The sequence below is a fragment of the Mus caroli genome, unplaced genomic scaffold (assembly GCF_978045245.1).
Source record: "Mus caroli unplaced genomic scaffold, Mus_caroli_1 scaffold_2, whole genome shotgun sequence".
NCBI classification, from domain to species: domain Eukaryota; kingdom Metazoa; phylum Chordata; class Mammalia; order Rodentia; family Muridae; genus Mus; species Mus caroli.
This window is the reverse complement of record NW_028227257.1, coordinates 87572367-87592440: the sequence shown is the minus strand read 5'-3', so window position 1 is coordinate 87592440 and position 20074 is coordinate 87572367. Positions and strand designations below refer to the sequence as shown.

At 50.3% G+C, this 20074-nt stretch overlaps 1 protein-coding gene across 2 annotated transcripts in view; it reads right to left on the bottom strand.

The window, feature by feature from the left end:
* Positions 1 to 6403: 6403 nt before the first annotated feature.
* Prdm11 (PR/SET domain 11) overlaps positions 6404 to 20074 on the bottom strand; it is a 76619-nt gene continuing 62948 nt past the window's right edge. Inside the window, exons 6-8 of one of the 2 annotated variants that reach the window (XM_021156411.3) lie at positions 18960 to 19147; positions 13454 to 14065; positions 6404 to 12402 (exon numbers count right to left, since the gene is read on the bottom strand). In XM_021156411.3, the coding sequence (XP_021012070.2) occupies positions 10238 to 12402; positions 13454 to 14065; positions 18960 to 19147 (2965 nt within the window). In that variant the 3' untranslated portion in view covers positions 6404 to 10237. The remainder of the gene's footprint in view (positions 12403 to 13453; positions 14066 to 18959; positions 19148 to 20074) is intronic. The other variant, XM_029474362.2, reaches the window with a different exon arrangement.

Here is a 20074-nt window from a genome sequence, read left to right as displayed (position 1 = left end):
AAATAAATAAGAACACAGGGAAACAAACAAAATCTTAGCAGGGGTTGGAGGACAGTGTGACCACTAAGTACAAGATGAGCTATGGAGACAGGCAGGGGCTGGAGCACATGGGGACTATTTCCACTGGGAAACATATGTGACTAGCTAAGTGAGCAGCATGGTTATATCTGCTCCAAAAAGACTATTCTTGAAGCTGTCACAGAAACAATGGAAGCCCTGAAGAACTCAGGACACTAGCCAGGGTCCTGAATCTTCCCTCTGGACTGACTGCAACTTGTCCTTTGGACCTTGGAAAGTTGTGGGGAAGAGAGAAGAGAATGGAGAGAGCTTACTACATTCTCTAAGAGTCACTCTGTGGGGACAACTTTATATGCAAGGGCAGGTGTGTGTGTGTGTGTGTGTGTGTGTGTGTGTGTGTGTGTGTGTGTGTAGGGAGGGTCTTTCCCTCCCTTGCTTCCTGATGACAAAATTATGTTTCAGAAACTTCTGCAAATCTGGGTTAGATATGGGGGCATTGTGCAATAATATCCTCCTAATTGAAACTTCCCACCCTAGGGAGAGTCTCTTTTAGACAATTCACAAGTTTCATGAAGTCCCTGAAACTGACTAGATTCACAGGGCCCCTTTCACTCAAGTGTACATAAACAGTGGGAGTTGGCTGGACTCTGCAAGTTGTGCAGAAAGTTATGGAGTTCCAGTTTTCAGAAGTTGCCATCTATGCTAGGGTAGACTTATATGATGCAAGCTCCAAAGATTAGCTGGAGAGCTGGGGGCAATGGTGGTGACTTCGTGGTTCCTGCAGTAGATGCTGAGACATACAACTGAGGCAGTGAATGTGAAGGTAGAATGCCTGTGAGGGAAGTCCTCAATATGGGGACCCTTCCCCCATGGGGAATGGAATGTTATGCCTCCCTAATGTAGTGGTAGATACATGGTAATTAGATGTTCAACAGGATAGCAACAAGGCTGAATTTATCTATGACTGGAGTGTTTTGGAAGGAAATCCAAGGGCAGCCATCTTCCTCTGTTTGCTATGGAATGATGTCTCCTCAATGAATGGGGTCCACCTTATCCCCCCTAGGGATTGGGGGATGCAGAGTCATCATGACAGTAGCATCATGCTAGGATGAGGAAGCAGATGGATCAACGGGAATATTTATAAACCATGGAAGGCTAAATGGGGCAATGTCACTGTACCCAATTCTTTCTGACTAAAGAATTGATAAAAAGTCATGAAATCTTCTTAGACTATATTGGGCTTTGCAAACTTTTATTTTTCAATCATCCCATTAGTTTGGTTTAGCTGACCAAAGCCAACTAGAATTTTTTTTTTCTAGGATAGATGGTGGTGGGCTTTTAGAGATCCTGCAACTCTCTGTAAAAAGTCTTTGTTGCTAATGCCAAACCTTGAGTGTCTCATAGATTTATAAAAGAGCTGTAGAGGCAATTGTTGATTTTAACAAAGACACATACATGTCATCTAGTGGGAAGGAGCACTCACAGAAGTTGAAGGATCATTGAGTAGAAAGCTCAGCATGGGAAATCATTGGCCAAGGAGGCCATAGCGGGGCCTCAGTGATATCACTGTCACTGTTGTTAGCTGCATACCAGAACTGGGTAATGTGACCCTACGGATAAAGACAATGCATGATGATGAGACATAGAGAAATAAGGCTGGGACTGAACTGAATATTCACTCCTTTCTGGCTTGTTCTTATAATGTTGGAAGGTACACTATAGTCTGCCAGGGGACAGTTGTCACCAACAGTCTTACTTGGCTGTGGACTTTGCAGCTACACTATCATAATGTTACGAAAGATGTGACTATAGGAACAATAGTGGCATGCACTGTTTAGGGTTCAACTGACAACTTTCTGATTGGATTTAAGACCCACCCTACAAGAAGGAATTCATGTCTGATTCTGCAATCTAGGGCAAAAACCTGTGACTGAGCAGGTGATAGTGGTACAGATCTTTAATCCCAGCACTCAGGAGGCAGAGGCAGACAGATCTCTGAGTTTGAGGCCAGCTTGGTTTACAGAGAGAGTTCCAGGACAGCCAGGGCTACACAGAGAAACCCTGTCTCAAAAACAAACAAACAAACAAACAAACAAACCCCTGTGGCTACAGAAGTCCCTATAGGGCAACTGCTGTTGTTTTTTGTTACATGGATGTGATATGGCTCTGTCAAACTTCTCTCTTAAGCATTTGTGCTCAGGCCCAGCCATAAAGCACCGTTGACTGTAATTGGTCATAAAAAGTTGTTTACTTTGCAAGTGATGGTAGGCTGCAAAGATTCATAACCACCAGGTTATGAAGGGCCTGAGAACTAGAGGCTGTTGTGGCAGATTAGCCCAAGGCTAAGTCACCACTCAAAAGCTCAGAGAACACAATGGAAGGAGAGCAGAAAGAGCTGGAGGAAGAGGTAGAGTACTGTGTAGCAATTTCCTCTGATCCTGAATACAGTCTCATTAGGACTTGAGAGGTTCTAAAGAGAGGCTTCTTAAGACTCTGGAAATAAACAACTCATAAGTCTCAGGAAGTCCCTGAAACTTAATCAGAGTTCTAAAGCTCCTCCCTCTCCAATGTTATATTATTAGTAAGAGCAGGCTGTCCTACCTGTTGAGTTGATGCAAGCTACCAAGAGATGGCCAGGGTTCCAGTTTTCATGAGACTACTCACCTTGGGATGTGCTTTTGGTAATGTAGCAGCCTTTGAGTTATCCATATTGTTGTAAGAAAGCTCTCACTCATATTTCTCCAAGTAACCCCCAATAAGCTCATTGACTCACCAAGTTGGACTTTGATAGTACCCTTACTTTGGTCTGCTATTGGTTCTATATCTGGATTGAGAAGACTTTTGTTCACACTTCTCCATAGATAGTATCACACAACAGCTGCTTGGTGGCCAGTGTCAAGGTGATGATGCTTCTTGGCTGAACGAAAGATGTCTAATGATAAGAAGGCAGAAGTAAGGAGACAGGAAGAGGGAGGAGCACTATGAGGAAGTTAGGGGCATAGGGACTGAGAGCAGAGGCCTCAGCATCTCAAGAGGATAAACCTGCACTTAGAGGGATTTGACTACATTGGCAATACTGCCTATATTCCTGTCAAATACCTTCCTCAAAAAAATGTGGAAAAATCTTGCTTGTCACCCTCTGTCCCTAATGCTATCAACAAAGTTCTAAGACTTTTCTAAGTGGGGATCAGGCCTGCTCATGGAGATAAGGTAAGCAAGAGAGCTGGAGCCATTTGCTCTGCAGAGGCCCTGGATGCTTCCCCACAGCGATTCTTGCAGGACCAGTGTCATGGGGGCAGGTGTTTAACATGGTTTCAGTCATATCTTCTTTGGCCCACCTGACATGCTCAGGGGCTTCCTGCCAGAATTGGACTGCAGTGGGAAATGAGGCCATAGTGGGAGAAGGCAGAGACCAGCTAAAGAGGACCTATGATCCTTCCAACCCCACACCTGAGCCCTTTGACAGGGTATGCATGACTTACGGAGGCCTGTCACAGAAGCAAGGAGCCAAGCTTGGGGTGGCAATTTAAATGCTTTTATTAATAATCTTCTTACATTACAAGGATAATGTGACAAAAGGAAAGACGCTGCATACAGATTATAAACCAGCATAGCTCTATTTGTATCCAGTGTTCTAGCCCCAACACACAGGTACTAGAAAGCACAGTCTGCCAAATAATAACATTGAGAATTGTTTTTAATAAAGAAAGTATTAACATATTAATATGTATGTGGTAATAGGCTCCTAGGAGTTCCCCCCACCCCCACTTTTTTTTTCTTTGTGATTGACATGAAAAATGGTTCAGCAGCTTGGGGGTGGAGAGGAGGAGAGAGACCAGGGCTGAAAGAGATTACTGGTTCTTCCAGAGAGGCCAAAGGGTAGACTGAGGGATGCCCTAGGACAGCCTGGCCTTTGTCTTCTCGTGAGCAGTATTGTGAGCCGCTGCCTCCTCTGCATGGAGACTGGTCCACTAGATGCCCTGTGGCATGCTCTCTCTCTCTCTCTGAGGTACAGTGCATTGTGGGATTGCTACTGGGAATACCTATCCCCTGGCCAAGCTCTGACCCATTGTAGTGGGAGGAAGGCTTGGGCTATTTGTCCTGAACTCCACTGAGCCAGGCACTAGGAGGTGTTCAGCCCAGTTGGCAGCTAGCTGTGGCTCAGGGAGACGGGCATTGGCAGAGCAGACCTGGTCTCAACTGTGGTACAGGACTGGTCTGCTGGAGACTGAGGTCCGTTGGTAGGATGGTGAGGAGAAGCAGGGAGAGACCTGCGAAGGCTCTGTATGGGAAATGAGTGTGTCTGAGGAGCCCGAAGGCAGGCTGCTCCTCGAGAGCAGGGAGGGCATCTGCCATCAGACCCTGTCTACTTCCAGGAGAGAGAAGGGAATAGAGGATGCTGGGAGCAAGAGGCTTCTGACTCCCATCTGGGCTGCACAAGCCCGCTGTCATGCTGACAGCTGACTGGATTCCCAGGGACCACAGACATCCCTACCCAGCTTGAGGGGGGAGGTGTTGCCTGGGGACAAGCTGAAGAAGATACCCTCCCTAGAAAGAGTGGGTTTGGGTATCTGGTCACAGAATGAGAACAGTGTTTGTGAACTAAACCTAAACCTGCTGACACAGCGGAGGTGGTTGGGCTGCTTGGTTGGTTTGGGAAGAGGGGACAACATTGTCCTGAGTACAGCTAGCAGCTGCTGCAGCTGTGCAGAGTCAGGTGGGCCAAGGCCCTGCTCCTGAACTTGAGTTGCCATTGAAAATGTCAGTGTGCAGATATATCTCTTCCACCAGGTGGGGCCTTTGGATGGGGAAAGGCATCAAGGGCTACCTGAAGTGCACGCTGTCCTCCCCAGCTCCCAGTGCTCTAGAGACAGTGGTTGAATGGGTGAAGGAGGCCAGGACTGTGTGTCAGAGGCTTGGCCTCCAGGGGGTAGGCAGGGGAGGCTTGGCCTCCAGGGGGTAGGCAGAGGCATTGGGAAATGGGACTGACATCGTTCTGGACCACGGTTTGTCCCAGGTGCCCCTTTCCCGTTGCCATCAATGCTGCTCACTCCTGATAGGGGCGGGTATTGGGGAGTTTGTGCAAGAGGTCCCTCCACTGGAGGTCAGGGACCAAGTCCAACCCCCTACTGCTAAGCAGCAGTGAGTAGCTAAGTGCAGGCTGGTGGTGCTGGGAGGTAGGGTACTGCAGTTGCAGCTCGGGGCTATCTCCTTCCAACCTCAGCCTTTGCTGGCAGGAAAGGAGAGAAAGTGCATGGAGAGAGAGCCCGGGCTCAGCCACCCTCCTCTCCAACACCCCAAGAAAGATGCCCCCATCTCAATGGCTAGCAACCCATTCTGATGCACATTATCCCCACCTCCTCTCCAGAGCCCTGTCTCCTCCCCCCAAGCCCAACCCAGCACCAGGCTTCCCCGCCACCCTTCCAGCTCTATAGACTATTTTTTTATATCTATTTAAAACATAAAAATGTATAAATATATAGGATATTATTTATAGATATATAGACGTGATTTACTCTCTTACTCTGCATGTATACGTACTGTATATGTCCCTATATACAATTGATATGCCTTAGCATCAGTATGATACACTGCACATACCCCTGCCTCCATGCACAGCCTCCTGGGGAGACTGCATTGCATAGGTATTTCTAGGGTGAAACCATTTGAAGGGATGGGGGGAGGGGAGAGAGTGCTAGATGGGAGAGGAGGGCCAGACTATTTTTCTCTCCAAAGAGCACTGTCCTCCCTCTCACTAACATGCAAAGATTACCTCAAAGACTCTTAAAGTGACCCTGACTAACAGAGGAGTAGAAAAGAGCATTCCTCCGAGTAGGAGGACCATGCACACCCGGCACACATTCCCCACCCCCTCTAAGAAGGGAGGAACCGTCAGGCTGGAATCCAGGGCAGTGTGTAAAGGGGTGATCCCACCCTGACTGTCAGCTCTGCCCTCCTTTCCTCACTCCAGAGGCCCTGCTCTCCCTGTTTCCGTTGCATGCCCAGTCTGGCTGGGCTTCTTAGAGGATATCCAGGGCACACATGAGCTCCAGTGAACCTGGGGCCTGCAGCCAAATGGGGTGCATGGATCACAAAAAGAAAAAAAAAAGCACAAATCCGGGTTAGAATTTAACCCAGACTATCTACTAAAAACAGGTTGGGATGCCTTCCAAGGGGGCAGAAATGAAAAAGCAAAGGAGTGTTCTAGAAGACTTCAACCCATCCTGCGTCTCCTGGCCCCCATCACCTGGCTCCAGGTGGGCAGCAACGGACCACCAGCTCAGGCTGGGTAACATCTTAAGTCCATTTCTTCCTCTCTACGGCCACACCCACCCTCTCCACACCTTCCCCCATCCCCTCCCCCTCCACACAAATGAAAGGCATTTAAAAGGTGCTTGAAGTCACTCCAAGGTCCTTGCTCAAAATCAAAGATCTGGCTTGAACAAGCCAAACAGAAACCTCAGCAAAACAACTCAGGCTGGGAACACACAGCCAGAGCAGAGGGCAGAAGCTCTGGGACCTTAGATTCAGGGCTCCTGGCAGAACTTTGACTACACAGAGTCCCGGAGCTGAGTGTACTCTCCTTCCCCAGTGAGGACGGGGTGAGGCAGCTGGAGATGCCACAAGCAGACATTATGAAACAATAGCTCTGGCACCTCTGATGCCCACACTCTGATGTCTCTGGAGGGATTCTAACTGGGCAGGAGCTGCCCATGCAGCTGAGTGCTCTACCCGTCTCAGTGGTCATTGTTTTCCTTTGCTGGGGGGGGGGGAGGGGGCACACTGTAACCCTGTAGTTCATCAAGGTACCCATTTGGCACAATGGCCACAAGCCTCAGTCTTCAACACTGCCTCACTTCTTACTCTCACCAACATGAACCAATGAAAGCCACTACCAGCCCAGAGAGAATAAGTCTCAGCCCCACAGATACATTTCATTTTATGCCCGTGACTACCAGTTCTACTCCAGAGGCTGAATTACAGTCCCTGTTCCATCAGAAATGACTGCATATACACTCTAAGTCCTACTTTCCCACAGTCTGTTAACCCAGTCAAGATATGGGGTTCTCAGGCCAGACACGAAGGGTGGGCTGACCCAAGCCCTTCTCCAAGAGGAGTATAAGAACAGGCCTGAAATCACAGGGCATCACAAATGGAACTCACTGGGCAGAAGCCCTGACCCTTCCAGGGAACATCCAAGCTGACTACAAGGGGTTCAACCTCAGTGTCCCTTAGTCATTCATTATCCCAAGGCAAAGTGGCCCATAGTGCATCTGTCACAGCCCTGCTTGGCTGCATCCAGTCACCAGCACCCAGAGTTTCAGAGACCAAGCAGAAGACACCAGTAGAGCTCAGCTTCTCAGTGGCTCTGAGGCAGAGGCCATTGCAGCAGAGGACAGAGGTGGGGTTGAGGACACAGAGGACCAAGGAATGGGTGACTCTGAAGCCACATGATACTGCCAGAACAGCTCATTTTTCTAGGCCTCAAAACAGATCCACTGATCCCGGGTATCTTGAGGAGACTCAGGTAACACTGGCTTGGTCTGGCAGAACCTGTCTCTATGGATGAGGACCTGAGTTCACTCAGCTATAGCTCCTTGGGAGGGAACGGTCAGTCCTGGTTTTACATGTCTGGCTTAGGGCCATCTGGGAGAGGTCCCTTCCTGGGTGAGGGAGCCCCATGCACTGGGAAGGACAGATGTAAGGCAACTGTTGGCAAGAAGGAAGGGCCCCGGCCACGGTTCATGCCTGCAGGCTGCCCGTGAGAGACCAGCCTTGCCACCCATCCCTACTCTGAACCCACCTCGGCCTATTCAATTTTCAATAAAATTGTCCCAGACCAAAGTCTGTGTCTGTGAGGAGATGAGGTCCCGGGGCAGGAGCGAGGCAAGTGGAGACCTTGTGCTTCGCAACAGCAGCCCGTGTGGCTCCAGCTAGGCTTGGGCCAGGGTAGGAGGGGCAGTTGAAGAGAGACACAAACTCAGTGTGGGCAAGGGGGCTGAGGCTGGGGGGTTCCCAGGCCTCTGCAAGGGGCTTTGAGTTTTCCTACCTAGTTCCTGCTAACTCTCCCTGCTCAGAGGGTGAGGGGTTAAGATGGGGACCAGAGTGAGATGAGGGGTGAAAGTCACCAGGCGGGGTGTATCAACTTGTTGAAGAAGGCAGCATTAAGAGACCTGGCAGTGGGACAGTTGGAAAGACCCAGATTTTCGTTTGTTCAGTTTTGTTTCTTGTTTTAACATGCTACATCACTGTTGAAAACAAAAACATTTCAAAAATAATATATAATATATATATATAATATTTATATCATGAAAAGCTATTGGCTAGCAGCAATGATTCTAAATTTATCTTAGCACCAAGACCATGGAGGCAAAGGGAGGCTCTGAGGGAGGACGGACAGACTGCAGAACCAGGAAAGGGTAGCAACGTGTTCAGTGTTAATGACATTTCTGTTAGGCCTCAGAGGTGAGACAGACCCAGAAGGAAGGAAGCTACCATAGCTGCAGGCCCCGCCAGGGAGGTTGAGGGTACGGGGGCCTTTCCTTGTGGTTGAATCCCCAATACTCCACTGAAGGAGAGGGACAGTCCTCTGCAGAACTGACCATGGGCAGGTCCTTCAGACCTTCCTCCCTTCCCCAAGACAACCCTGTATCCACATTCTGGGATCTGCACAGACTGCACAGATCAGATGTGGAAACTAGAGAGAAGTTTTTAAACAGCTCATGCACATTTCTGAAAACTCTTTGCGAGGTATACTGGTAGATAAATGAACATTGGTCAGACTCCTCTAGTTTAAACCACTCTCTTCCCCGCTATGGGGGGAGGCGAGAGGCATTTCTAAAGCTTATATGTAGTTGCAAAGTGTGTGTGTGTGTGTGTGTGTGTGTGTAGGTATGTATACACGCTTGTACCTTGAGAATCCCGCCTCATTTCCTGTTTTCTCCTTTTCTGTAGGACATCTCAACTCTACTCAAAATAGGAAGAGTTCACAGGCAGAGAAGCACTGCCTGGTGTCCTGTGACCTTCCTGCAAGGCTGAGGAACACATTATCAGCCTTTTGCAAAAGGAACAACCTCTCTAGGCACTCTCTGAGTTCTGGGTAGCCCAGGGCATGACTTGCGTTGATTGCTCTGCCCTTGAACTACAAAACAGCTGCTCCTTGGTTATGAAAAGAAACACAAATCCCGCAACACATCCCATAATTATAAAGACGAAAACCATGTGAAAGTTGAATATACACTTTTCATTTTACCTGTTTTAGCCAAAAGAATCGTGGTCCTGTTGGGAGTTTAGATCTCGTGGCTCATTGTCTCCCCAACAGCCCAAGATATGAATGGAAGTATACGCTTTATCCTCCAGCGGCTGGAAAGGGGGAGGCATAGGCTTACCCCTCCCTCTGCTCCCAAGTTTCAAGCTCATATGTGAAAAAAAAGTTACGTTCAGTGTAACAGCTCATATCTTTAAACTCCAGAGGCCTGAAGAAGGGAACTGACAACCTAGGGTTGGCAGAGGTGACACAGGGGAGCGGCGACATGGGAGTGGGGCGGGCGGGGGGAGCACAGCCGGCTCCCAGCGGTTGATGCATTTGACCATTTGACTGTGAGACAAGGAAAGGAATCAATCAGAAAAAGAACAAAGAAAGATCTCCTAAACTGAAGTCAGGTGAGGGGAGAAAGACCAGATAGTCCAGTGCAGAAATCCAATTCACCCCCATGGAAACCCAGATGTAGTGTATCTGGACCAGAATGCCAATGAGGAGACCACAAAGTCCCGCCCCCCGCCCTGGCCACAAAACCATACCAAAGAAGGAGAAGGCAGGCACCCAACAACCAGCCCTCTACCAATACATGAGAACAGAAACAGAACAAGCCACCTAAAAGTGACAAGAGAATCATTTAGCTTATGCCGCTTTGACTGTTTGGTGGGAACACGTGTGGCCCCAGAACACGCTCGCGTAAGTGAGGATGAGTTGCCGTGGAGGCTGCAGCTGCCAAGTGCGGAGACAAGAGTCAGTTGCCAACACTGCTCCTTTCTGAAAGCTGCCAGTGGCTTCTGGTGGACATAATTAACTTAGTCTTTAAAAAAATTTCAGTGTAGGTTTATATATATATATATATGTATATATATAATATAATATATATTTATATAATATATCAAAGCTTATGAGTATAGATTAAAAAAATATTCACCGGCTTTGTGGCCTCTGGAGCTCGGGCCCCTACATGTCGGGGTAGAACTCAGAGCCATGGTCCACAACGTGCAGCATGGGCTTCTGCTCCAAGGCAGACATCCTACTGAGGACCTCTGCTGATAGTGTGTAGCTATTGCCAGACTTCTCCTCAAACCAGCTGTCCAGGGCTCGCTTGGCATCAAAGTTGGCGATGGGCGGTCCGTTCACAGCAATTGTCAACAGGTCGCTGAGCTGCTCCAGGGTCAGGCGGGAGCGGTGGTTTTTGCGGACCCGCTGGAGGGCGCTCCGGCCTTTCTCGCAGCAGGCTGTGGAGGTGGGGAGAACTTTAAGGACCTGAATGATCTTGTTCAAGAGCGGAAACCTCTGCTTGTACTTGCAGATGTGGCTGAGGAGGTCTTTGAAGCCATTTTTGGTGTAGTAATCAGCCTTGAGGTCTCTCCACTCCATCAGCAGGCTCCCCCGGGGGTCCGTCCCTTCGCGGCACACATCCCGGGAGAAGGCAGGAATGGCTTCCAGGTGGTCGAAGATCTGAACCATGTCCTCCTTGCCAAAGCTCAGGAGCTCCTCGCTGTTCCTGGGCCAGGCCGCTAAATCGAACACCTGGCAGGCCTTCACAAAGACCCGGCTTCGGGAGTCGAACCTCTGAGCCAGAATGACCTGTGTCTTCTGGCAGATCTTCTCTCTGATGGACTGGAACTTGGCCTCTGCCACCCTGAGGTTCTTCACGGCGATCCCATTGAAACTCTCTCGGAAATTCTCCTCGAATTCCTGCAGGTACTCCCCCGGGGAGTCCGCAAGCCGGCTGATCTCCTGGATTGCCTCCTCGATCTTGTCATCCACCTGCGACACCAGGAGGTACTCGCCCTGGAAGATGTAGGCCAGGCGTGACAGCACTGCGATCACGTCCAGGAGGAAGTAGATGAGCTTCATGGATTGGTAGTCCATGAGGAACTGCAGCAGGGCCAGGGCTATGGCTGAGGCATCAGCCCGCTGTGTCTGGCTGCTGACATCCTTCAGGTGAGCCACCACTTCCAGGTAGTCCTTGATAAGGGCATTCAAGACATTCTGCTCACCAATGATCCACCTCACAGCACGGATGTCCCCCAGGAATTCGGTCTCCTCGCACAGGGTGGAGGCCGTGGAGCGCAGCTCACACATGAGGCGTGGTGAGTAGCGGTAGAAACTGAGGAGCTGTTTCAGGTTGTTCTCCAGCTCCTCTAGGCAGGGCAGCTCCTTCCCACTGATGGCATCCAGGATCTCCAGGTGGGGCCGGTGCACCATGAAGGGCAAGCACAGCAGCCACGGAAGCGTCTTGCGGATGGTCATGAACATGCTGGCGCGCAAGCTGGCGGTGATGTTGGCCCCATCCACTCCCAGGCCCACAGTTGGCTTCTCGTCCTGTAAGCGGATGCCCAGAGCAGCAAAGGCCCGGTCGAGCGCCTGGAGATAGCTTTCTGTGCTGGAGAAGCCTAGCTCCTGCAGGGATAGGAATTCTGTGGCTGGGGGTCCATCACTGCTGGTATACTGCACATAGACGGCCACTGTGTCTGCCAGAAGGTCGTCACTCTGCCCATCCAGGATGATGCTGAGGCAGGGCGACTGACGGATGCGCTCCACCAGGTCTTCTCTCAGTGCCCGGGCGATGTGATGGATAAGGATCTGGCAATCCCCCTCATTCATATACTGGTCCACCACCTTGAGCTCGCACTTCCGCAGCAGCTCTGCCAGGGGCCGGAAGTCGAGGTAGGGCCTCCCCTCCAGCGCCAGGTGGTAGGCGGTGTTGAAGAGCAGGGTCATGTTGCGGCACATCTCCTCGGTCTTCTCCGGGTGCATGCGCAGTTTGTACAGCTGCAGGCATTTCTTGTGCAGGTTGCTCTGGCTGTGCAGCTTGATGGTGTGGATCTTAAACTGCTTGGAGCCGATGATGAAAGCGGAAGTGCGTGAGGACTGAACTGTGTACTGGCGGCACACGTGACACCACATCTCATTCAGGGTCGGGGAGTACCGTAGGAACCAGAACTTTTTCAGCCACTCCTGCTTGAAGCGCCGGATGCGGCGTCCAGCGGCAGAGGACATCTTGGAGGGTTCATCAGTTGCCGTCATCACGTCGTTGGAGACAGATTCATCTGCAGAATCCACTTCCTGGTCATCGTCCTCCATGATGGCGGGGCCGGAGACCATACTCTCTGAGGCTGTAAAATAAGAGGGGAAGGAGAAGTTCGCGTGGGCTGTTGACAGCACAGACTCAGCAAGGGCCTCTGAGTGAGAGCGGGCCCCACAGAGATGGAAGCCCAGCCTGGAGTTGAGTCAAGGGTAACTCTACTCTCCACAGTGAGGTTCCCTCCCCATGAGTTGCCCATGGTGTTCTTGGACGCTACTCATTATGCTCCACGCTGCCTGCACCTGAGCTCAGCTTTGACTTGTGGGTGCTTCTGGGGTGGAATGTTTTAGAAGAGGCAGAATGTTTGATGTCACACATTCAGGTTACACTGGAGGACCTGGCCCTGGAATGCCCACCGCTATGGTCAGGGTGAGCATGTGGGCAGCCTGGATATTGAGGCAAAATGTGGTTTTTACGTCCGCCCCACCCCATTCTGAGGGCGGCTGAGAAGGGAAACCTGAGGGAAACAGCCCGGCTTAGCTGCAGATCTGCACAGAATGGAACCCCAGTTCTTCCTTGGTCCAACAACTTGAAGAGATCCAGGCAGCCAGCAAAAAAGGACAGTCACACAGCTGTCGGCCCCAGGTTCTCTGGTTACTCATCCTTCTAGAACTCCAGGCTGGGAACCGAGCACCATGTGGGTGGGACAGAGTCTGGAAGAAGTGGATGAGGCTGTGCTCCTGGCCTGAGTTTGGGGAGCTGTAAAAGCTCCCAGCAGAGACTGGGGGAAGAGAGAAGTTGGGTCAGGGGAGACAACAGTGGGCCCCGCCCCCAAGAGAAAACACCAGGTCAAGAACACAGCACACAGCCCTCCTGCGAATGGGACATATTTTATTGACAAGGAGGATATACAGGTTGGCACATGCAATGCCCCCCCTCCCCCGATCTTCAAGCCAGCCTGCCTCTGTCACCTGAGGGACTGGGCTCCCACCCCAAGAGTGGGCTGCCTCTGCTGAGTCGCATTCCTCTGGTCTCCTGGCAGGTGGCTGCGACAGAGCGCTCTGGGCCGCCCTCCACACAGTGCGCACGCGTGGCACTGCACACTCTTCCCTTTAACAGCAACCTCATCCTGGGGAACTTACCTGCAGGATCTGAGAACTCTGGGAGCTCAAGCACCTGCGGTGGCAGAAGGGAGGGCTCAGGCAGCTTTCCAGACTTAAGCATGTCTAGCTCCGCCTGCAATTCCCGCACTTTCTTTTTCAGGCGAATGCAGTTAGGACAAAAGGAGGTGGTAGGCAGCTCGTGGGGGTCAGATGCCAGAGAGGCCTCTGCAGGGCTGTCAGCCTTGAATGATGTAGGCTCCTCCTCTTCATCCTCCAGTGGGCCCAGCTCTTTGGCCACCCTTTGAGGGACCTTCCAGTCCCCTTCCCCCGGGGTCCTGCAGATGCCTTGCGTCAGGGCAGCTCTACCATAGTCATCGTCCTGGTACTTAGGGACTTTCTGGATGACCAGGGAGGTGCTCAGGGCCAGCTGGCGGGCTTCCACGTTACCAGACTCCAGTGAGGCCTCTAACACATCCTTGAAGATGAGGTCTATTTTCTTCTTCTTTGCCTGAGGGTGTATGTCTCCCTCATCAAAGCTGCGCTTGTAAGGACTTCTGCCCTGCTTCAACACAGGGAACTGAGTGGAACCCCTTAGGTCTTCTGGGTTATCCAGGGCTTGCTCAGCCTTCTCTCTCTGCAACCTCTTCTCTCCTAGGAAGGAAAACCAGGGTGTGAAGATGTGGGGAAAAGCCCCAAACAGAGAAATTGACAGGGAACAGAGCGGGCCTTCTGCGAGGGGATTGCCTGACACGTTCCCCCTGGATCTGACCATCTGGGTCAGGTGAGACCCAAATGGAGAGAAGAACGGATGGTGGGCTCGAGTCACAGGACCTTTACAGAAAGGCCTCACATGGATAAATGCTACACTTGTGAGTTGGTATATGTCTCAAGCAGAGACTGAAAAGGAGTCATCATCCTATGGGGATAGGGCTTGCCATACTGTAACCCCAGGAGACAACATCTCATTCCATTTGACTAATATAACAGCTTTCAGAGCTGAGTGTCTGTCTGCCCGCCATGGGACAAGCTGTCCTTCAGACCTAGAGACTACGCAGTGGTTGCAGGGCCTCAGTAGAAAGCACGGGGAAGCACAGGCCCTGCCTTCCTCCATGCTCATGGGCCTGGAGAGCCAAGGGAAACAGCCACCCTACAGCTGCTGCCTCTCCATTCTCCCAGCAGTCTAAAGATAAGAAATACACAAAGAAAGATGGTTCAAAGTCTTGTGGTTCTCAGTCATGGCTAAGGTTGAAAAAAGAAGCGAGGGCGTGCCTTGGGAAAGATTCCTAAACATACCAAAGTATCAGCCTCCCTCAAGATTAGGGCAAGGTAGTTGTGAGACCCAAAGTATTCTCAGATACAGCCATTTCCCCACCTGACAAAAGATGCCTCTCTTTCCTTCATTTTTAATTACCTTGAAATGTTGGTGAGATCACCAATAGTAAGCTATTTTAGATCCTTTAGCGAGGCCAGCACAGACTGCTACAGACGTGCTGGGATGCCCAGAGGGAGACATGCTGAGGAGGGTTGTTTCCCAGCCTTCAGAAGGTTCTGCCAGCAGAACCTGTGGGGTTGGGCAATCTCAAAGGCCTCCTGAATTGGGCAGGGTCAGGGTCCTGGTGCTGCAACCTTGAGCCTCTGTTCAGTGTCCAGGCTTCTGTGGAAGGATTCGATAGGCCCTGGGTGAAGGTCAGGAGGCTCCATGCTTGGCCTCCCCCAGCTGCTTCCCTCATGTCTCTAGGCGCCCACAGAAAACAGCACAGCAGGGTTTAAGCCACTCAAGTCCCTATTCTGTCCTCACAGGCGCTGCTTAAGCAACAACCTCATTCCGGACTCCTGGCACTCGGGCGGCTTCCAGAAGCCCCTGTATCTGTGCCAGCAGAACCGCAGAAAGCTCGGGGGTGAGATGGAGCCCTTTAAAAATGCCTTTTGTGAGCTGGAGAGACACCTCAGAGATTGGAAGCACTGGATGCTCTTCCAAAAGACCTGCGTTCAGTTCCCAGCACCCACATGACAGCTCACGACCCTCTGTGACAGACTCTAGTCCCAGGGTACCCAGAAGATACCTCAAAGGGCAGCAGGCATACATGCAGTACACAGGCATATATGAAGACAAAACACCCATTACATACACTACATAAATCAAATTCAATTTTAAAAATGTAATGTAAGGTATTTGTGTCACAGGGCAGGTGGGGTGCTCGCCAAACTGAATCTCTGAAAATCAAGGGTGCCCTATCGCCTCGTCTTGGGCTCCCCAGACATCAGACCGTTGAAGATGCTGGGTGTTATGTCACATAAGACTCTCATTGTCTCTGTAATGGAAGATAAAGTCACCCATGTTTTCTAGGCTGAGCAGGAAAGCCTTCTGAACTCGTGGCTTCCATGTAAAATCCCTGGTCCACAGATGTGGTCTCCCTTCCCCCATCTGCTTGAACCTGCTTGCTCAAGGGTGGAGCTTCCTGCTCATTCGTCCTGCCACGCCTACTGCTGGACCCTGCCTTTGTTGCTTGGAGGCACACACGTGTTCGTCCTGCTACTGGACCCCGAGATTGTTTGGCAGGAAATCGGGTTCCCTCCCCCTTCCTTTATAACTGAGTGTCTGGAAATAGTAAAATTGAGCTTTGATCAGAATCTTGTCTTAGCTTCATTCCCTTCTCTCGCCGCCTAGCCCCTCTTCTCTTCCAGGTCTCCAAAATGCCTTTCCAGGCTAGAACCCAGGCTGTGATCTGCTGGCCAGACACAACACACAGACAATCTTTAATAAAGGTCACCATGACTTCTATTCCAAATCCTCCACGACATTCATGGATAGAAATTAAAGAAAAAATTTATAATCCCCACACGAATCACACAGATCACCTAAGTGTGTCGACTCCTATCCTTCAAAGATAACCACAAAGGAATAAAGGATATCCTCTCCAGGAGCTCTGGGCGCCACACAACACTCTTCCATAAAAAACGACAATAAGTATGATCTGGCTAAGCAGCCTCTGACCATGAAGATGCTCCGCTCTCTAAAAGCAAGATGCTGTGGTGCCCATCAATGGCCCCAGTGCTTGGGAGGTAGAGACGGGAGGCTCTGGAGTTCAAAGCCAGCCTCAGCTTCATATGGAATTCAAGGCCAACCCGAGATAGATGAGACTGTGTCTCACAAAGGGGGCAGGGAGGACTGGCAGATAGCTCAGCAGATAAGACGTTTGCTTTGCAAGTATGAGGACTTAAGTTTCAATCTCCAGAATTCACATTAAAAAAAAAAAAAAAGCTCTGTGTTGTGGCAGGCACTTGCAATCCCAGTGCTGGTACAGTGGGACAGGTAGATCCCTGAGGTGCGCTGACCAGCCAGCCTAGCACATTTGGCAAGTTCCAGGTCAGTGAGAGTTGTCTCAAAAGCAAAGCGATTACTGAGGAATGACACTTGAGGCTGATTCATACATGCATGCACCTGTATATGAACACATACACATACATATGCACACACACAAACACATGTACACACACCTATACACACAGACACACACATACACACACAAAGCTAATATAGCTGTAATTCCTTAAGTGACTGGGCAATGGGGACCTTTCTAAGCAGGGCTGATAGGTCATCCAAGACACATTTAAAGGTCTAGAACTCTGTACCTAACATCTAGCATCAGCTGCCAAGTCCCACGGTCACTCTCAAGGACCACTTTCATCACAGCTCCTGCTGGGTCCACTGTGGTTGCTGGTTTCTTCCTGAAGCCTACGATCCAGCCTGGTCACGGGCAGATAGATACCTTAATCCTGTATCTTCCAAGGCTCGCTCTCTCTCTTCTCAAGCTTCCTGTGAGCCTTCATTTCCCCAAGCTCTCTCCTCTCTCTGAGCTGTCCCTGGGTCTCAGGTCTTCTTGAGGACGATTCAGGTTGAGGTGCTTTGGGGAAGACAGGAAGACGTATTCCAGAAGAATCCAAGATGGTGGGCAAGAGATGAATCGGTGCCACAGCAGCTGTGACCCTTCTTGGTTTTCTTTTCTTTGGGTAATGTGATTCTTCTGGAAACCCCCTGGCTGCTTTCGTTCACTTCTGCTTTTATTGATGCAACTGAGGTTCACCAAACACTTCTGGAGGTTCCGAGGCCCACAGGAACCCTTCTGGAATTTCAGGAAGAGGCCAAACAGTAGCCACCCTTTATCCCAGAAGCATGCCATCCCAATGAAACCAGCATGGCCCAAGCTCAGCTCCAAAGGAGTCAGGAGATAGGCTTATCCACAGGTCTCTCAGCTCTCTGGCAACTGACAGATGCTTTTGACGAAGCCAGACAGCTTCTGGGCACCCCAAGACCTGTTCTGCTCTGTCTTCCAAATCATCTTCACCTCAGTGAGTCACCTGCTCCCATCTCCTTCACTCATCTTCTAAACAAGGCTATCCAGTGAAGAGGTTAGTTAAGATGATTGTGTAGAAGATGTTGGGCGTGGCTCTGCCTCCGAGGACCAAATTGACTCTGGGTGTGTGAATGTACAGCTTCTGTGCAAAGACTCTCTTGGAAAAAAGGACCTGTGTACCCTGGCCAGGCTGAGGATGGCATCTACAGCTGGAGAGCCAGAGGCAGGGAGTAAGCCAAGTTCCTTTTAAATGAGCCATTCCAGTGGCACGTGGATGGACAGCCAACCCACTATGTTCTCCCAGCCTGAGCCCACCTTCTCCTGTCCACTAGCTTTCCTCTGGTAGAAACCATTCCTTCATGCTGCGTATCATTTTGGCTGCCAGGAACAAGATCAACAATACCAAGGCTGGCTTTGTCTGGATAAAACTTAGATCCTCACTTCAGATGCCTCAAGTTGGAAAGCTAGCTCTGTCCTCATTAGTCATGTGACTCTGGGTAAGTCACTACATTTCTGTGAAGCTCAGTTTGGACAATTGTACAATGGTGGAGCTGGAGTCACAAAAATCACTGGACTAGAATTTTACAACCAAGGACTTAGTGACAGTTGAGGTAGAGATTGCATCAACAGTGGTAAGTACATTGCTCCACGGAATCTCAGAACATCTTGGCAGGTTAGTTCTCATTACCTTGATCCCATGGCAAAGTGAAGGCAACCCAGCTAGCACACAGGAAGTTATCTATTGAGGTACTGAGTGAGAAGTGTCTTTTCATCAGTTAGTGTTGGGGTAACAAGATTGGTGTTATTCAACTGATTTATTTGGCTGGGATTTGCTGATCTCTCAGGACTGCCTACTAGAGAAGAGAATTCCCTCAGGGTGGCCACTGGCTTACTTTGCTGAGGTCTTGCCTGTCCTGGCTCTTTGCACTGCTTGATACTGCATTCCTCATTGGTTTGCTTGGAAGGTTCCCAGAGGTGCTTTCTGGGCTTTTGTGGTTCACAGTGGGTGTAACCTTTGCTGCTTGACATGGCCTTAGCCCCGTGGGCGTGGTCTTGGTCCTGTAGGCGTGACCCTAGTTTTGTGGGCGAGTCCCTTCACAATCAGTACTGACCTAGACTTGTGGACTTAGCATTATGGGCATGTTCCTGGCCCTGAGGGCACACTCGCTCCTTCCCATGAACATACTTACCCCGGGCTAGGTTGCGGTGGATGGTTTCCTGAGACATGCTATGCAGGCGCTTCATGTAGTCCTCGCTGTACCAGACCCGCAGCCGCTCTCCTGGCCGGATGTCTCGGCATGCCCGGAAGTAGATGCGCTCGCTGTGCTGGAATGCCAGGAGGTTCTGCTCCCTCTCCTCCCGGGAAATGACCACGTACCTGGTGGGGAGGGGACAGGTGAGAACCATAGGCCACACCTGGTTGAGTGCCTTAGGTGCAGGGCACAAGAGCTTAAAGTATGTGGGCACATAAGAAGAGCTGCTGTCTCATCCAGAGACAGCCAACTCTAGAGCCGATCCTCCTAACTCACATCTCTATTCTGTATCATGTTAACACATTCTCTGGACCCTAGGGACCTGTTTAATCTGAGATTGGAAATTATATCTGCCCTGCCAACCTTGAGAGTCACAGTCAACACCAAACTCAATAGCAGGTGGCTATCCCTTCTCCTCTTTATTGACCTTAAAAAAAAAACTTATTTTAATATTTTGTGTGTAGGGGTGTTTTGCCTGCATTTATGTCTGTGTACCATATGATAGAGCCCTCCCAGAGGCCAGAAGAGGCCATTAGATCTCCTGAAAGTGAAGTTACAGATGGTTGTGAACTACCATGTGAGTGCTGGGACTCAAACCTGGGCCCTATGAAAGAGCAGGCTCTTAAACTCCAGCTCCACTTTCACTGACCTTTAACCTCAGGCCTTGGATAGCAGTTAGGGCAGGGGGAAGCTTTGGGCTGTTTCCATATTTTGCTAGGCTTAGCAGAAATAACCGATCCTCTAAGAGTGACCGATGATAGCTCAGTGTTAGAGCAGTATCCTTACAGTTGGTCCAATAAGGAAAAGGGGGGAATAGATAAAGGAGAGACAACAGAAGATCGGCAACAACAGAAAGGCATGGAGAGGCTGAGAAACTTGTCCAAAGGCACAGCTAATGATGCAAATTTGTGGCCTATCATTCCCTGAGCTACAACTCACAGTTTCCATGTGGGCCCGGAACGCACGGACTCAGCAATGCCCAAGACACCAATGAATCCACACCTCCTCACCGGTGCAGTTTCCTTCAAATGACACTTCCAACATCCTGGAAT